This window comes from Heterodontus francisci, chromosome 3 (genome assembly GCF_036365525.1).
Source record: "Heterodontus francisci isolate sHetFra1 chromosome 3, sHetFra1.hap1, whole genome shotgun sequence".
Lineage (NCBI taxonomy): Eukaryota > Metazoa > Chordata > Chondrichthyes > Heterodontiformes > Heterodontidae > Heterodontus > Heterodontus francisci.
The window spans coordinates 94,900,353-94,916,070 of NC_090373.1; the positions used below are offsets into that span (position 1 = coordinate 94,900,353).

The 15,718-nt window shown below is 43.2% G+C and overlaps 1 protein-coding gene across 1 annotated transcript in view; it reads right to left on the bottom strand.

The window, feature by feature from the left end:
* The window catches only part of LOC137367121 (intersectin-2-like), a 128,695-nt gene that overhangs the window by 20,561 nt on the left and 92,416 nt on the right, over nt 1-15,718 (bottom strand). The window contains exons 6-10 of the mRNA XM_068028558.1: nt 14,194-14,394; nt 12,115-12,211; nt 8,407-8,543; nt 7,563-7,626; nt 5,305-5,442 (exon numbers count right to left, since the gene is read on the bottom strand). Coding sequence (XP_067884659.1) covers nt 5,305-5,442; nt 7,563-7,626; nt 8,407-8,543; nt 12,115-12,211; nt 14,194-14,394 — 637 coding nt within the window. The remainder of the gene's footprint in view (nt 1-5,304; nt 5,443-7,562; nt 7,627-8,406; nt 8,544-12,114; nt 12,212-14,193; nt 14,395-15,718) is intronic.

The following is a 15,718-nucleotide window of genomic DNA, read 5'->3' on the forward strand; positions in this document are numbered from 1 at the left end:
TAGAGAGAGAGAGAGTGGCAGAGAGAGAGAGTGGCAGAGAGAGAGAGTGGCAGAGAGAGAGAGTGGCAGAGAGAGAGAGTGGCAGAGAGAGAGAGTGGCAGAGAGAGAGAGTGGCAGAGAGAGAGAGTGGCAGAGAGAGAGAGTGGCAGAGAGAGAGAGTGGCAGAGAGAGAGAGTGGTTGGCAGAGAGAGAGAGTGGCAGAGAGAGAGAGTGGCAGAGAGAGAGAGTGGCAGAGAGAGAGAGTGGCAGAGAGAGAGAGTGGCAGAGAGAGAGAGTGGCAGAGAGAGAGAGTGGCAGAGAGAGAGAGTGGCAGAGAGAGAGAGTGGCAGAGAGAGAGAGTGGCAGAGAGAGAGAGTGGCAGAGAGAGAGAGTGGCAGAGAGAGAGAGTGGCAGAGAGAGAGAGTGGCAGAGAGAGAGAGTGGCAGAGAGAGAGAGAGTGGCAGAGAGAGAGAGTGGCAGAGAGAGAGAGTGGCAGAGAGAGAGAGTGGCAGAGAGAGAGAGAGTGGCAGAGAGAGAGAGAGTGGCAGAGAGAGAGAGTGGCAGAGAGAGAGAGAGTGGCAGAGAGAGAGAGAGTGGCAGAGAGAGAGAGAGTGGCAGAGAGAGAGAGAGTGCAGAGAGAGAGAGAGTGGCAGAGAGAGAGAGAGTGGCAGAGAGAGAGAGTGGCAGAGAGAGAGAGTGGCAGAGAGAGAGAGTGGCAGAGAGAGAGAGTGGCAGAGAGAGAGAGTGGCAGAGAGAGAGAGTGGCAGAGAGAGAGAGTGGCAGAGAGAGAGAGTGGCAGAGAGAGAGAGTGGCAGAGAGAGAGAGTGGCAGAGAGAGAGAGTGGCAGAGAGAGAGAGTGGCAGAGAGAGAGAGTGGTGAGAGAGAGTGGCAGAGAGAGAGAGTGGGCAGAGAGAGAGAGTGGCAGAGAGAGAGAGTGGCAGAGAGAGAGAGAGTGGCAGAGAGAGAGAGTGGCAGAGAGAGAGAGTGGCAGAGAGAGAGAGTGCAGAGAGAGAGAGTGGCAGAGAGAGAGAGTGGCAGAGAGAGAGAGTGGCAGAGAGAGAGAGTGGCAGAGAGAGAGAGTGGCAGAGAGAGAGAGTGGCAGAGAGAGAGAGAGTGGCAGAGAGAGAGAGTGGCAGAGAGAGAGAGTGGCAGAGAGAGAGAGTGGCAAGAGAGAGAGAGTGGCAGAGAGAGAGAGTGGCAGAGAGAGAGAGTGGCAGAGAGAGAGAGTGGCAGAGAGAGAGAGAGTGGCAGAGAGAGAGAGTGGCAGAGAGAGAGAGTGGCAGAGAGAGAGAGTGGCAGAGAGAGAGAGTGGCAGAGAGAGAGAGAGTGGCAGAGAGAGAGAGTGGCAGAGAGAGAGAGTGGCAGAGAGAGAGAGAGAAAGTTGAAGCATATTTTATTATTTTTATCGAAAACAGGTGCTGGAAAATGAAGTGGACCAAGTGGCTGTGGGGGAGCACTTGGGTAAGGATGATCATCGTATCCTAAGGTTTAGACTAGTAATGCAGAAAAGCAAGGAACAAAATAAGATAGAACGTCTAAGACTGGACAGTGGCTAATTTCAATGCAATTACCAGAGATCCAGACAGGGTAAAATGGAACCAAAGACTGCCAGGAAGAGCTGTATCAAAACAATGGGTTATCTTTTAGGAAGAGATGCTTCACTTACAGGCTAGGAATATTCCAGCCAGGGTGAAAGGTAGGGGAACCAAGAACAGGGCTCATTGGTTGACGAGGGAGATAGAGAAAATGATGAAACAAAAAAAATAGGTTGTTTGATGAATGTCAGGTGAACTCATCAAGTGAGAACCAGGCCATATACAAAAAGTTGAGAGGGGAGGTGAAGAGCAAAATAAGACTGGCAAAGAGAGAATATGAAAATAGAATGGCAGTCAACCTAAAAGGGAACCCAGGGATCTTCTACCAGCATGTCAGTGGTGGGCCAGTGGTAAGAGGAAGAGCGGGGCCTGTCGGGGACAGAAAGGGTAATATAAGCTTAGAGGCGCAGGGCAAGGCTAATATCCTTAGTGAGTACTTTGTTTCAAAGTTCACAAAAGAAATGGAGGCTGACAAAATATCGGTGAAGCAGAGAGGCGCAATGGACAGGATAAAAATTGCGGGGGGCGAGGTACTGGAAAGGTTGGCTATGCTTAGGGTAGATAAATCAGCTGGTCCGGATGGCTTGCATCCCAGGTTGCTAAAGGAAGTGGTGATGGAAATAGCGGAAAGGCTTACCATGATCTTCCAATCTTCCCTGGATACGGGGGATGTACCAGAGGATCGGAGAGTGGCAAATGTGGCACACTTATTCAAAAAAGGGTATAAGGACAGTCCTAGCAACTACAGGCCAGTTAGTTTAATATCAGTGGTAGGTAAGGTTTAGAAATAATCATCAGGGTAAATATCAGACATTTGAGAGGTTTGAGTTCATTAAGGATGGCCAGCATGGACTTGTAAAAGGCAGATCATGTTTGACTAATCGAAAAGAATTTTTTGATGAAGTAACACAGAAGGTTGATGAAGGGAATGCTGAGTATTTTTATACGGATTTTAAGAAAATGTTTGATAAGGTACCACATAAAAGGCTGGTTAACAAAACTGAGGCTCATGGAATAGGACAGTCAGTGTCAACTGGATAAAAAATTGGCTTAAGAACAGAGAACAGTGAGTCGTAATAAATGGTTGCTTTACAGAATGGAGGATGGTAGACAGTGATGTTCCCCAAGGGTCAATGCTGGGAACACTGCTGTTTTTGCTGCATATAAATGACTTGGATCTTGGAATACAGAATAGAATCTCAAAATTTGCTGACACCACCAAACTTGGAAGTGTGGCAAACAGTGAGGATGATATGAACCGCCTGCAACAGGACATAGAAAGGCCAGCAGAATGGGCAGGCAGGTGGCTGATGGAACTTAATACTGGCAAGTGGGAGGTGATGCATTTTGGTAGAAGTAATAGGGAGAAGCAATATATACTTAATGGCACAGCTCTAAAGAGTGTGCAGGAATAGAGGGACCTGGGATACATGTGCATAGATCTTTGAAGGTGGCAGAACATATTGAGAGAGTGGTTAGTAAAGCATATGGGATCTTGGGCTTTATAAATAGAGGCAGTGAGTACAAAAGCAGGGAAGTTATGCTGAACCTTTATAAAGCTCGGGTTAGGCCACAACTGGAGTACTGCGGAAAGGCCGCCCTGCATATGATAATGAGTGTCGAGCTCAAGATCCACGGTGTTGTGGTGGCGCGTAGCACCTACCCAGCAATGGGGAAAATTGCCCAGGTATGTCCTGTACACAAAAATCAGGACAAATCCAACCCAGCCAATTACCACCCTATCAGTCTACTCTCAATCATCGGCAAAGTGATGGAAGGGGTCATCGACAGTGCTATCAAGCGGCACCTGCTCAGCAATAACTTGCTCAGTGGTGCTCAGTTTGGTTTCTGCCAGGGCCACTCAGCTCCGGACCTTATTACAGATTTGGTCCAAACAGGGACAAAAAAGTTGAACTCCAGAGGTGAGGTGAGAGTGACTGCTTTTGACCTCAAGGCAGCATTTGACCGAGTATGACATCAAGGAGCCCCAGCCAAACTGGTCAAAGGGAATTTTTTTTTTTAATATTCATTCATGGGATGTGGGCGTCGCAGGCCAGGCCAGCATTTATTGCCCATCCCTAATTGCCCTTGAACTGAGTGGCTTGCTAGGCCATTTTGAGGGCATGTAAGAGTCAACCACATTGCTGTGGATCTGGAGTCACATGTAGGCCAGACCAGGTAAGGACAGCAGATTTCCTTCCCTGAAGGACATTAGTGAACCAGAATCAGGGGAAAAACACTCTGCTGGTTGGAGTCATACCTAGCACAAAGGAAGATGGTTGTGGTTGTTGGAGGTCAATCATCTCAGTCCCAGGACACTACAACAGGAGTTGCTCAGGGTAGTGTCCTCAGCCCGACCGTCTTCAGATACTTCATCAATGACCTTCCCTCCAACACAAGGTCAGAAGTGGGGATGTTCGCTGATGATTGCACAATGTTCAGCACCATTCGAGACTTCTCAGATACTAAAGCAGCCCATGTCAACATGCAGCAAGACCTGGACAACATTCAGGCTTGGGCTGATAAGTGGCAAGTGACATTCAGGCAACACAAGTGCCAGGTAATGACCATCTCAAAGAAGAGAGAATCTAATTATCGTCCCTTGATGTTCAATGGCATTACCATCGCTGAATCTCCCACCATTAACCAAAAACTGAACTGGAGCAGCCACATAAATACTGTGGCTACGAGAGCAGGTCAGAGGCTGGGAATTCTGCGGCGAGTAACTCAAAGCCTGTCTACCATCTGCAAGGCACAAGTCAGGAGTGTGATGGAATACTCTCCACATGCCTGGATGGGTGCTGTTCCAACAATACTCAAGAAGCTCAACACCTTCCAGGACAAAGCAGCCTGCTTGATTGGCACCCCATCCACCACTTTCAACATTCACTCCCTTCACCACAGTGGCAGCAGTGTGTACCATCTACAAGATGCATTGCAGCAACTCACCAAGGCTCCTTCAACAGAACCTTCCAAACCCACGACCTCTACCACCAAGAAGAAAAAGGGAACACCACAACTGCAAGTTACCTTCCAAGACAAACACCATCCTGACTTGGAACTATATCAACATTCCTTCATTGTTGCTGGGTCAAAATCATGGAACTCCCTTCCTAACAGCACTGTGGGCGTACTTATGCCAAGGACTGCAGCGGTTCAAGATGGCAGCTCACCACCACCTTCTCGAGGGCAATTAGGGATGGGCAATAAACACTTGCCTAGCCAGCGACACCCATGAATGAAAAAAAATAAAAACTACAGTTTTAGTTCAGCATCAAAAAATATAAGTTTCAGGGAGGAGGAAAGGTACATGCCCAAAATTACCACGAGAAAATAAATGTCATGCTTTCAACACTCACATTTCCCTTCAGTCATATCTTAATCCACCTCATTTGCAAACAGTGCTTGGCAAACTTTAGGTATTTTCCCTCCACAAATAAAATTTGTTGAACATTTGTTGCAGCTTAAGTCATGTGAAGCCCGTGTCCTACTATAATTAATCTAAGTCCTTGTCTTTACTTGGTAAAGGTCTGTTTTTCCAGCAGTCAGCGTTTGCCAGGTTTCCAGGGTGGCTTGTATGATAATGGACCCTTAGATGAAATACAGAGGCTGTTCACATTCATCCAGCTCTACTCTACCGAGCATGACTTAACACTTATGGGAATTAAGAGGGATGAAAATTAAAATGAACGGATTATTTCATCACGCTGGGTAAAAGCGAATCACTCACCTAAATGAAGGAGGTGTCAGTTCTGGGGGAAGTGAGAGAGGAAGAGGTTGACCAGACTTGGCCATTTCAATCAAATACATTGCTAAAATAAACTCTTCTGCTCTGAGCTTTCCATCCTGATCAACATCTGCTAGGTTCCTGTAAATCAACAGAGGCTTAATGCATATTTCCACATTGGCTTTCAGAACAACAATGTAATTTCTCTGAACCTATGGACAGCAAGCTGATTCTACAGAAAAACCCACTCAACTTTTTTGTCAAAGGTCACAATTTCAAGCAATCATTTGTTCAAAGGCCACTGGTTTCATCAGAATTTTTGTAATGCCTCATGGTGGGTAGTGCTCAACGCAGGGTCATTTAAAATATTTTGCAGCGTCCTTCAAACATTTTGGATTTCTTATTCTTCAGCTATTTTGAAAGTGACCACAGCTCAAGACGCCAAGTATTGGCCAGACATTGCCACACAAGTTAGGCAGGCAAATCAGGACCGCTTAAATACATTTCCGTACCACAGGTGATGCAGTGACACCAACAAAGGCCTCAGAACCATGAGATGTTCGGTCTTCCCTACTGAACAGTAAGACAAATTGGAAATGTTTGCGCATTTTGTTTTTGTTTCAACAGAAAGCATTTTAAAACCAGCCATTATTTAGCTCCCTCTTTTGAGTGATCTTCCCCAGCCACAAACCTGAGTCAGCGCCCTCCATTCTGACTGTAGATTACTTCTTGTTCCCCACTCCCTATGCTCTAATATCTGAGGCAGTTCTTTCAGTCATTCAACATCCATATATGTGCTGACAACTCACAGGAACTACCTCTTCACCTCTGCCTTTGGGTTGTCAGACGACTTATCCAATATCCAGTCTTGGATGAACCACAATTTCCCATAGTTAAACACTGGGAAGACTAAAGCCATTGTCTTTGGCCGGGCCCCCTAGCATCAAGTCTGTACCCTAGCCACTGATTTCATCCCCCTGCCCCCACCGCCCCTCAGCAAATGTCTCATGGTGAACAAGTTTGTTTGCTTCCTCAGTGTCCTATTTGACCCAAAGCTGAGCTTCCAACTCCATCATAAATACTATCTATTTTCACCTGTGTACCTTCAAAGCCTCTGGCCTACCAGCCCACCTGCCAACAAAGCCTTCATCATTGCCTTTGTTACTTCCAGACTCAACCATTCTCTACCCTTCACTTCATCTCACCTTCAACACATTCATAGAGTCATAGAATTATACAGCACAGAAACAGGCCCTTCGGCCCATCATGTCTGTGCTGGCCATCAAACACCTAACTATTCTAGTTCCATTTTCCAGCACTTGGCCTGTAGCCTTGTATGCTATGGCATACTCAAAACTCTGTTGTCCATATCCTATCCCACATCAAGTCTTGATGACCCACCACCCCTATCCTCACTAACCTACATTGGCTCTTGGTCCCCCTGCAATTTATAATGATCATTCCCATATCTAAATACTTTCAAAACCTCATTCATTCCTTTATCCATAACCTCTTCAGGCCCTACCATCCCAGAGAACTCTCTTTTCCTCCAACTCTGGCCTATGCTGCACTCCCCCTCTCTCCACTCTACGATTGGTGGTATTGCTTTCAGCTCAAGAATTCCTGCCCTAAACCCATCTGCTTGATCACCTCCCACTCCACAAAACCCACGTCTTTGATCAAGCTTTTGGTTACTCGTTCTAACAGCTCCTTCTTTGACTCAGAATCCAATTATGTCTGATCACACCTCCATGAAGCACTTCTGGATATTTTTCTATGTTCAATGTGTCATATAAAGGGAGGCTGTTGTTGTTGCAACCTTCTCCTTTCCTTTCTTTCAAAAGCCTCCCAAAAACTTCTCTCCTCAATCATACTTTCAGAACCCCTCCCCATCAGATCCTTTCCATCTCCAGCACTCACTCTTGTTAAGCACCTTGAGAAGCTATTTTGCATGAGGAGTGCTATATAAAGGCAAGTTACTGTCATTTGTTTTTGATAAGAACAACCAGATGCAGCACCCAGCAGGTTTCCCTCACACTACTTCAATCAAACTGCAATTTATTATACCAAAAATAAAGCAAGTTTTTAAAATCACCAATAGGAAATGTCTCACAGTGTTAAATCTTGCAATATTCAACAAACAATGCCTTGAGTTAAATCTGAAAGCCAGTTAATTGGATGGTCTCCACTGTGTGTCCACAGGTGGGAGCTTCTAACCTTAAGAGCATCTGTAGAGAATGCGTAATTACAGCAGAACTCACCATATTGTAGCTAGTTGGTTGTGAGACAAACTGGACTGTACAAGAGCATTTCTGGCTTGGGGGCCTAAAAAACAAATTTAAATCATTAGAAGGCTAGTATATTCTACTTACAACTACAGCCATGGGCACTGCCCCTTTGTTCAGTTCATGCTCATCATTCACGTTAAGATTTTAGCCTTTCTGGATCAAAACATTTCAAATTACCGCTGTAGCAATCATTTACACCAATAAAAATTATATCAGAATTTCAACTATTATTGCCCAATCATATTTAGCAAAACCTGGATTAGTCACAATTTCTAATCCCAACCAGGCAAAGGTGCAGCAACCAGGCAGCATTAAGAATTCCCTTCCTAAACCCATCTGCCTGATCACCTCCCACTCCACAAAATCCACCTCTTTGATCAAGCTTTTGGTTACCCATTCTAATAGCTTTCTTTGACTCAGAATCCAATTATGTCTGATTACACCTCTGTGAAGCACTTCTGGATGGTTTTCTATGCTCAATGAGGCAGCGTTAATGAGGCATGTGAATGCCGCAATTTTTTCCAGTACAGATTCTGTGAAGTGTTTGGGGTTGAGTTTTAATTATATCCTACAAATTAGCACAAAGATTAATACTTTCAACCATACATGTATATTCCCATTGAATTAGAGTGGAAATCATCACTATGGCAGAGCACATCCGCCATGGAGACAGTTCTCCATCAGTATTCCCAAGTGAACCAACAACTACCTGCAGAGGTTGAGGTCCTGAATGCTGATATGATCAATCATATCATCAATACTAAGTCTGCACCAAAGAAAAAGCTTCATCAATCACAAGCACATATAATTCACTGACCTGAGAGGTAACCACTCATGGATTTATCAAGACTGTTGAACAATTGTCGATATTTGAGCCTGGCAGACTGAGGAACTCCCCAGTCAGAGGAGCTCATTTTGGGTGAGGTGAGAGAAGTAGCGGATGATGATGAACTGCTGCATAAAAGAAACAAAGATTGGAAGGCAATAATTGGAAATGATCTCAACCACAAAGTTTTGAAGTATTAGTCCTTATGTTAGCCATATGAAGAATAAAACTCATTCAAGAACTAGTGCTGAAAATACAGTCCTCGAATAATGCAGTTCAGTAATACAGTAAAGAGTGAGAAACATACATATTGGGCAGAATCTTGTCCACCTAGTCCCTGCTACAACGGTAGGGCCATTTGCAGGTCAGGAACACGATTTCCTAATGTGCAAGCTTTGCTGAGGCTCTTTCCCAGAGCAACAGCATTAGCATCCTGCCTCTGGGTTCCCCGGCCAATTAAAAGATTAGGAATTCTGTTCTGTCAAAGGAAGGCTATCTAACTAAAGGGATCATCAGCACTTGAATATTTGAGACTGCAACAACCACAGTAATGGAGAGAAGACCTGAGAAGGCTGCCCCCCAACCCCTCCCGGGTCTCTTGCTCTTACCTGGATGTCCTGCTGCATCTGAGGGGCTAGACTGAGGTGAGCTCTCCCAGGACGAGGGAAGAAGATAACCTCTCAAACCCAGATGTAAGTGGCCGAGGAAGTCAGCAGCAGCAATGTGCTCCCTCCAACCTGGAGACAGTGCACCAAGGTTCCAGGACCTCAGGTGGGTTTGACAGGTGAGTGGCATAACAGTTTCAGATGCCAAGTCCCACACCCTGACTGTCCAGCATTCTCCTGCACAGTATGCTTCAGGTCAACACATCTTGCAGCACCTATCATTCCTCTCTCTGCAGGCATCTCACATACCATCGGAGCAGCCAACACTCTCTCTCACCCTCAGTCTATTGCCCTCTCACACTTACCCTCCACAAATGGTGCCCTTCCCTTCTCTCCACACAAACCATTACGAACACTCTCACCTCTTCTTTCACTCCTTGCAGAAGACAGCAGACTATTTAGCAAGAGACAGAAACACAGGGGTTGGGATGGGGGTGGGGGGGGGGTGCGGTGGCCTCCAGTGACAGGCACTTTACAGGCCATTAGCAACGCATGCCCACCTACTCCACTGGGAAGAAGATCTTGTTCCAGAAGGCTGCTGATTTTAGCACCGACTTGCCATGTGTGCCTGAGCCTCCTGAGGTACTGCAGCTCAGACATGTCAACAGAGTTGATCCTTTTCCTGTAGACCTTACGTTGGGGGTCTCACCTCCTTCCAGCTGGATCTCGGTGTCCATCCCATCTGCCTTTTACAGGGGCATGCAATTGAGGAGAAGGCAGTCAGTGCTGCTATTGGTTTTGCTCCTGTTGGAGCAATTGCCGGTGGTGTTGCTTCTGCTCGCTCCTCAGCAGAGGTGAAAGGTGGATTTTTAAAAAATTTAATTCATGGGTTGTGAGCATTCGCTGGCAACGGCAGTATTTACTGCCCATCCGTAACAGCCTTGAGAAGGTGGTGGTAGGATGCCTTCTTGATGCCATGTGGTATTGGTATACCCACAGTGCTGTAATTGCCTTTATAATCACCTCAATTGCTTTACCGCAGACCTACAGAGGTTTCCCACAGGACTTGGAACCCGCCCCAGGAAAAGCTGGAAGAGGGTGGGATGATGCCGGGATCCTGACCCAATGTCATTTTCTGGGACTATCCCACCCTGCATGCGTCAGAACCAGCCTCCACCTGGCTGGGAAAATTCTGCCTATTAAATCTGCTGTCCTTTCAAAGCATAAATGGTTTGGAGCCTCGTTGAAACACGTGCATTTTTTTTCTCATTTGTTTTCTTCCCTCTTTGACTTTTCTGAAGACATGTGACTCAGACTGAGTTGGGCTCATCAACCGAATAGCCACTTTCATCTATGAACCTGAAGAATGCTTCAGGCTATTACCTCACATTCATTCATGTACATTCCAAAAGGAATCCCTTAAACATAATCAGGAGTAACAAGCTTGGATAATTTTCCCCCTCTAACTCAGAATGCTGATGGTCAATTGTAGCTTCACCACCCGAGCTGAAAACAACTTAGCGTGGAGAGGGATCGATCATAAGCCATTGCTAGTCTCTATGGATAGCACTACATTCCAGGTTCCATTTATTCGTCAATGTGCTCGTAGTATATTATATTTTTTTTTATATAAAAGGTAAATTAATTCAAGTTCAATTATGATGCAGTTTTTCAGAATGAAATAACCCACTTCCTTTATTGGAATGTTCTCAGTCGCTCATAAGTAGTTTTCAAATGCTAAACATCGCTTGCTTGTCCCACTGGGGGATGCTGTACCACATAGGAACACCAGTGCATGGTACAGAGTGCTGCAGCACAGCTTCAACCCTACCATGTAAATATAGTAGAACAAAAATTAGGCACAGCAATAAGCAAACAGCAGCTTTTAAAAGAACAATTCTTCAGTCCTTCAGTTCAAAAAAGCTGCATTTTAAAAAGTTTATTAACATAAATTGAAATAGTCCTGTGCCACATTTTACAGAAATTATGTTTATGCATTTATATGAAATACTTCTGTTCACTGTTTAAACAAACCTCACCCTATATAAAATTGTGGACAAAGAACTTCGTACAAATGTGTTAATATGTTAAACTCATTAATCTATGAACTAAGTGTTACAAGTGTGTTTTTCTTTGTTTGCAATGGCTACCTTTTCAATGACGAATTTTGTGTGTACCGACAAAGTTGAAATTATCTAACAAAAACATCTTGTTTTCAGAGTCTATGACATATCCATTATAAGAATAAGCAACAAATCTTCATTTGGATGTCAGTGAGCCCTCAAAAAGACACTCTTTAACAACAAAATCAGTTGAGAAACATTCTGCATTTGCCAAACATGCAACACAGATTTAAATGATGTAAAATTCCACACTGCACTGTGAAAAGATCAATGCAATGCAAATGACTAGTGGCTATATCACTACACTCTCCCTTATTTCACTTTGCTCTCTCTCCCTTTTAAGTTAAAAGACTAAGTGAAATTCCCTATTACAATAAACAGAATAACCATTTTCCAGCATTAATTAACTGATAATAAAACCACACTCTCAATCACACGTTTTCATGAGCAAGCTGTTAATTATCATATGAAATAGGCATTCTTCTGTTTTTAAAGAGGAATTGTTAAAATTCTTTAAAACATGACCTGCTGTGCTTACCATATTAAGCTGTTGCTTATTCAGCAGGGAAGGGGACCGAGTAAGAAACTTGCAACAGTTTCACTAACAGTTGATCTTGGCACTTTTCAAAATCTACACATGCTTTCCATCATGTGACAGATAGGAGAAAGATTTTCTGACTGTTTGTCAAACAAGAACAAAGAATTGCAGCAGGTTTCTCTGGATTATTGGACACAAAATATAAATGCATTACATTTCCGATGCAAAAGTACTGCTTTGGTCCTGGGTGATTGAACAGTTTCAGCTGGAACTAGAATGCGTGCTTATATAATGCTTACTGTTTATTTACACTCAAAACAACATCTGGTTTGATTTAGACAGATGGCTAAATCTGCAGCATACTTATCTACTGCGTAATCCATCCAAACACAATGGTCAGAACAATATTATATATAAAAGAATTTGCTTGTACCTGCTGGAGCCAAGATCGATTAGTGACTGAGCCTTGTGCAGGCCAGTGCCTCCAAATCCTGCTAACGCCTGCTTCAGAGACCCGGTATGGGGGAGCGCTGAAAAAATTAACACCATGACGTGAGAAACAAAGGCCAAGGAAGAGGCAGAACAATAGGTTCTATCCCTTTTAGATAGTGTGTCTCAAAACTTTCCCCATGTACCAGAATATGCTTTTCATTATTCAATGAATCATGGGCAAAGACACACATCTAACTGATTGTAAGGCAGCTGGTTGGTCCAACCTGCTTTTAACCTCCAAAACACACAATAATGTGGAGGCAGATCAAAATTATGAAACAATGGACAAGAATTATGCTTCAATATAGTTTAATTCAAATACTTATCACAGCTAAGTAGTTAAATGAAAAGTTACTTCCTTATAATTAATGTTAAGTTTGGTGGTTAGCCTTAAAGACAGCCATCAAAGTATGATGGGTGTATAGAGTCTTCTGCTTTACTTCCACTAAGTATTGGTCTTGAACAGAACTGCAACTGTTGAGTTCCCAGAAAGCTGTAACTACATGGTAACATTACATGTATTGTGTAGCTACAGAGACACTTCAACTACAAAATATACTTCCTCACTGACAAAGGAGAGGTCCGTGCCGCTGTGGGTATGTAAGTGAGTTAGAGTACCCAAAGTGGCAGTGCAGATCAATACCTGCAACTTCCTGATCACAGCCAGGTCATTAGTGAACCCACTAAATTTGCTGGAGGTAATTTATAGTTCCTTAGAAAGAGCTCTGGAAACATCTGCCAGATGTGCAGGCAGGAAAGGGAACAAGGTGATAAAGGAGAATATGGAGAAAGAGAAAATACTTGGAGAGGAGGACTTATTAGGTTAAATGTATCAAACCTTTACCAAAAGAAACAATTACATTCCCAGAAATCACAAATGCTTTCATCTGAAAGTCAGGGGGTGCCTACCAATGCTTATGTGAAGCACAATTCATTTGACTACCTCCTGCTTAGGTTAATTCCTTATGAAAACAAAATCTTACACAAATGCAATGAAACCTGTGACTTAAATGATTACAGAACTGCATTGTGCTTTAAGTATCAAGTATAGGTTACAGTTATTAACAGAAATGTTTGATTTTTTAAAATCAAATATAAGTCATATAAATATTAATTCTTTAATAGATATCAAAAATGAGATCAATAGAAAGTGACTGAGCTAAAAGTATATAGAACAGCATTATATTGCATCTATCGCAGATGAGAGCTGTAAACAAATTCATGGTTTAGGGATTTGGTAAGTGGGTAATGAGAGATAATTTCACTTTCAGGTTACTAAGCTATGTAACCATCAAGAAAAAGGCAAAGTTGCCTTAGTGCATCAGGAAAGAGGAAGCAGCACATACGAAGAAACATTTAAGCACCTCATAAAATGCATTAGTTAAAATATAAATGATGGAAATCTGAAATAAAAACAGAAAATGCTGAAAATGAACAGCGAGTCAATAATTCAGTTACTTTGATGAACGGTCACACTCAAAATGTTAACTATCTTTCTCTTTCAGACACTTATCTATCCTGCTCTGAATTTTCAGCATTTTATGTTTCAATTTCATAGAGTACTATAGCGAAAAGAGGGACGGATTGCAATTTCATGGAAAGGCAAATTTTATTTCAAAGTAGCAATCTGCATGGCAACAGCAACATTTGTTATCAATGGCCCAGGACCAACACAATGCAGTTCGAGGCAGTCAGATTCAATGCAATGATTCAATTCAAATCCTTCATATCTCTCACCTTGGCTAAACTGGATAGGGACTTGTTTATAAATGAAAGCTGAAACTCCAACAGTTAGGACAACCATTTGTGTTTTAAACAGGGCATCACTTGTTACAGAAAGTGAAGTGATAAAGAACTTTACCTCATTTTCTCAAAGGAAATTTCAAGATAAAGGTCTACAAAGGACAAATACGAGAAAATGAACAAAACTACAAGGAATGTTTTGTAAAGAAACTATACAGTTTGAAATACTGCTGTCAATTATAGGTCAAAGTGCAACAAATCAACTTGAATTACTTACTTGCCGAACTCTGTGCAGATAATGGCGGAATAATGATAGGTGTACCATTTGGCAATGCTGATGTACTAACAGCAGGCAGCAGGGGAACTGATATACCCAAAGGTGGCATGGAGGTCACTGATGTCAACGATGATGTGGGAGCCAAGGAAACAAATGAAGGAATGTTCGGAGGGACTGACAGATTTGGCATACTTCCCATTCCTATAATGGAATTTAAATATGAACAACTTGTAATTCATCACAGTGGACAATTTCATTAAAAATGAAAAAAATGCAGCAGCAATTCCTTTAAATACTTGCTATTTTATTAAAGTAAGAGAAAGTTGACATGTAGTTACCAGAAAAGTGGAAGCACAATTTTCAGCATTGACACTAGGACTTCAGTAACAACAAACCTGCATACATAGAGTGCTTTCAACCTAGTAAAACATCCCAAGGTGCTTCACAGGAACTTTATCAGATAAAATATGACACTGAGCCACATAGGACAGGTGACCAAAAGCATGGTAAAAGTAGTAGGTTTTAAGGAGTGTCTTAAACAGGAGAAAATGTTAGAGAGGCGGAGGTTTACTGATTGAATTCCAGAACTTAGGGCCAAGATGGCTGAAGGCATGGCCACCAATAATGGGGGGGGGGTGGGGGGGAAGGAAATTGAGGATGCTCAAGAGGCCAGAATTGGAGGAATACAAAGTGCTTGAAGGGTTGTAGGGCTGGTGAAGGTTACAGAGATAGAGGGGGACCAAGCCATGAAGCAATTTGAAAATTAGGATCAGAATTTTAAATCTGTGGAATTCCTGGACCAGAAGCCATTGTAGGTCAGTGAGCTCTGGGGTGATGGGTGAGCTGCACATGGTGCAGGTAGTATGCAGGCTGCAAAGTTTTGGGCAAGCTCAAGTTTACCAATGGTGGAAGATGAGAGGTCACCCAGGACAGTATCGGAGTAGATACATCTGGAGGTAACAAAAGCATGGATGAGGGTTTCAGCAGCAGATGGGCAGATACAGAGACAGATGATATTATAAGGTAGAAGTAGGTGGTCTTGGGAAGAATATGGGCTTGGAAGCTCAGGGTCACAGAATGCAGAGGTTGTAGACAGTCTGGTTCAGTTTCACACAGTGACCAGAGGGAGGGTTGGAATCATTAGCTCAGGAACAGTGATCATGGTGGGGGCCACCGACAACGGTTTGATCTTCCCAATATAAAATTAGAGAAAAATTGTGGGTGTGGACCAATGAGATTTGTACACTCCCCATTTAAAGTATTCATAACAACTGGAGAAGAATTAAACGTTTTATTCTCTGACTTGGGCAGTGTTTGGAGAGAGCACTTTAAACTACCTAACATTATTGATGATTACTGGTATTCTATTTAACTGAAAAATGTACGTTATGTAAAAATAAGGACAGAATTTAAAATGGGATATGAATTATGTCTGTGCAGCCGAGTTCAATTACACCTCACATTCAACCCCACTTCACTACATTCGGTCTCAATTTTCAGTGCACATTCCTGCAGGTGTTAAGAC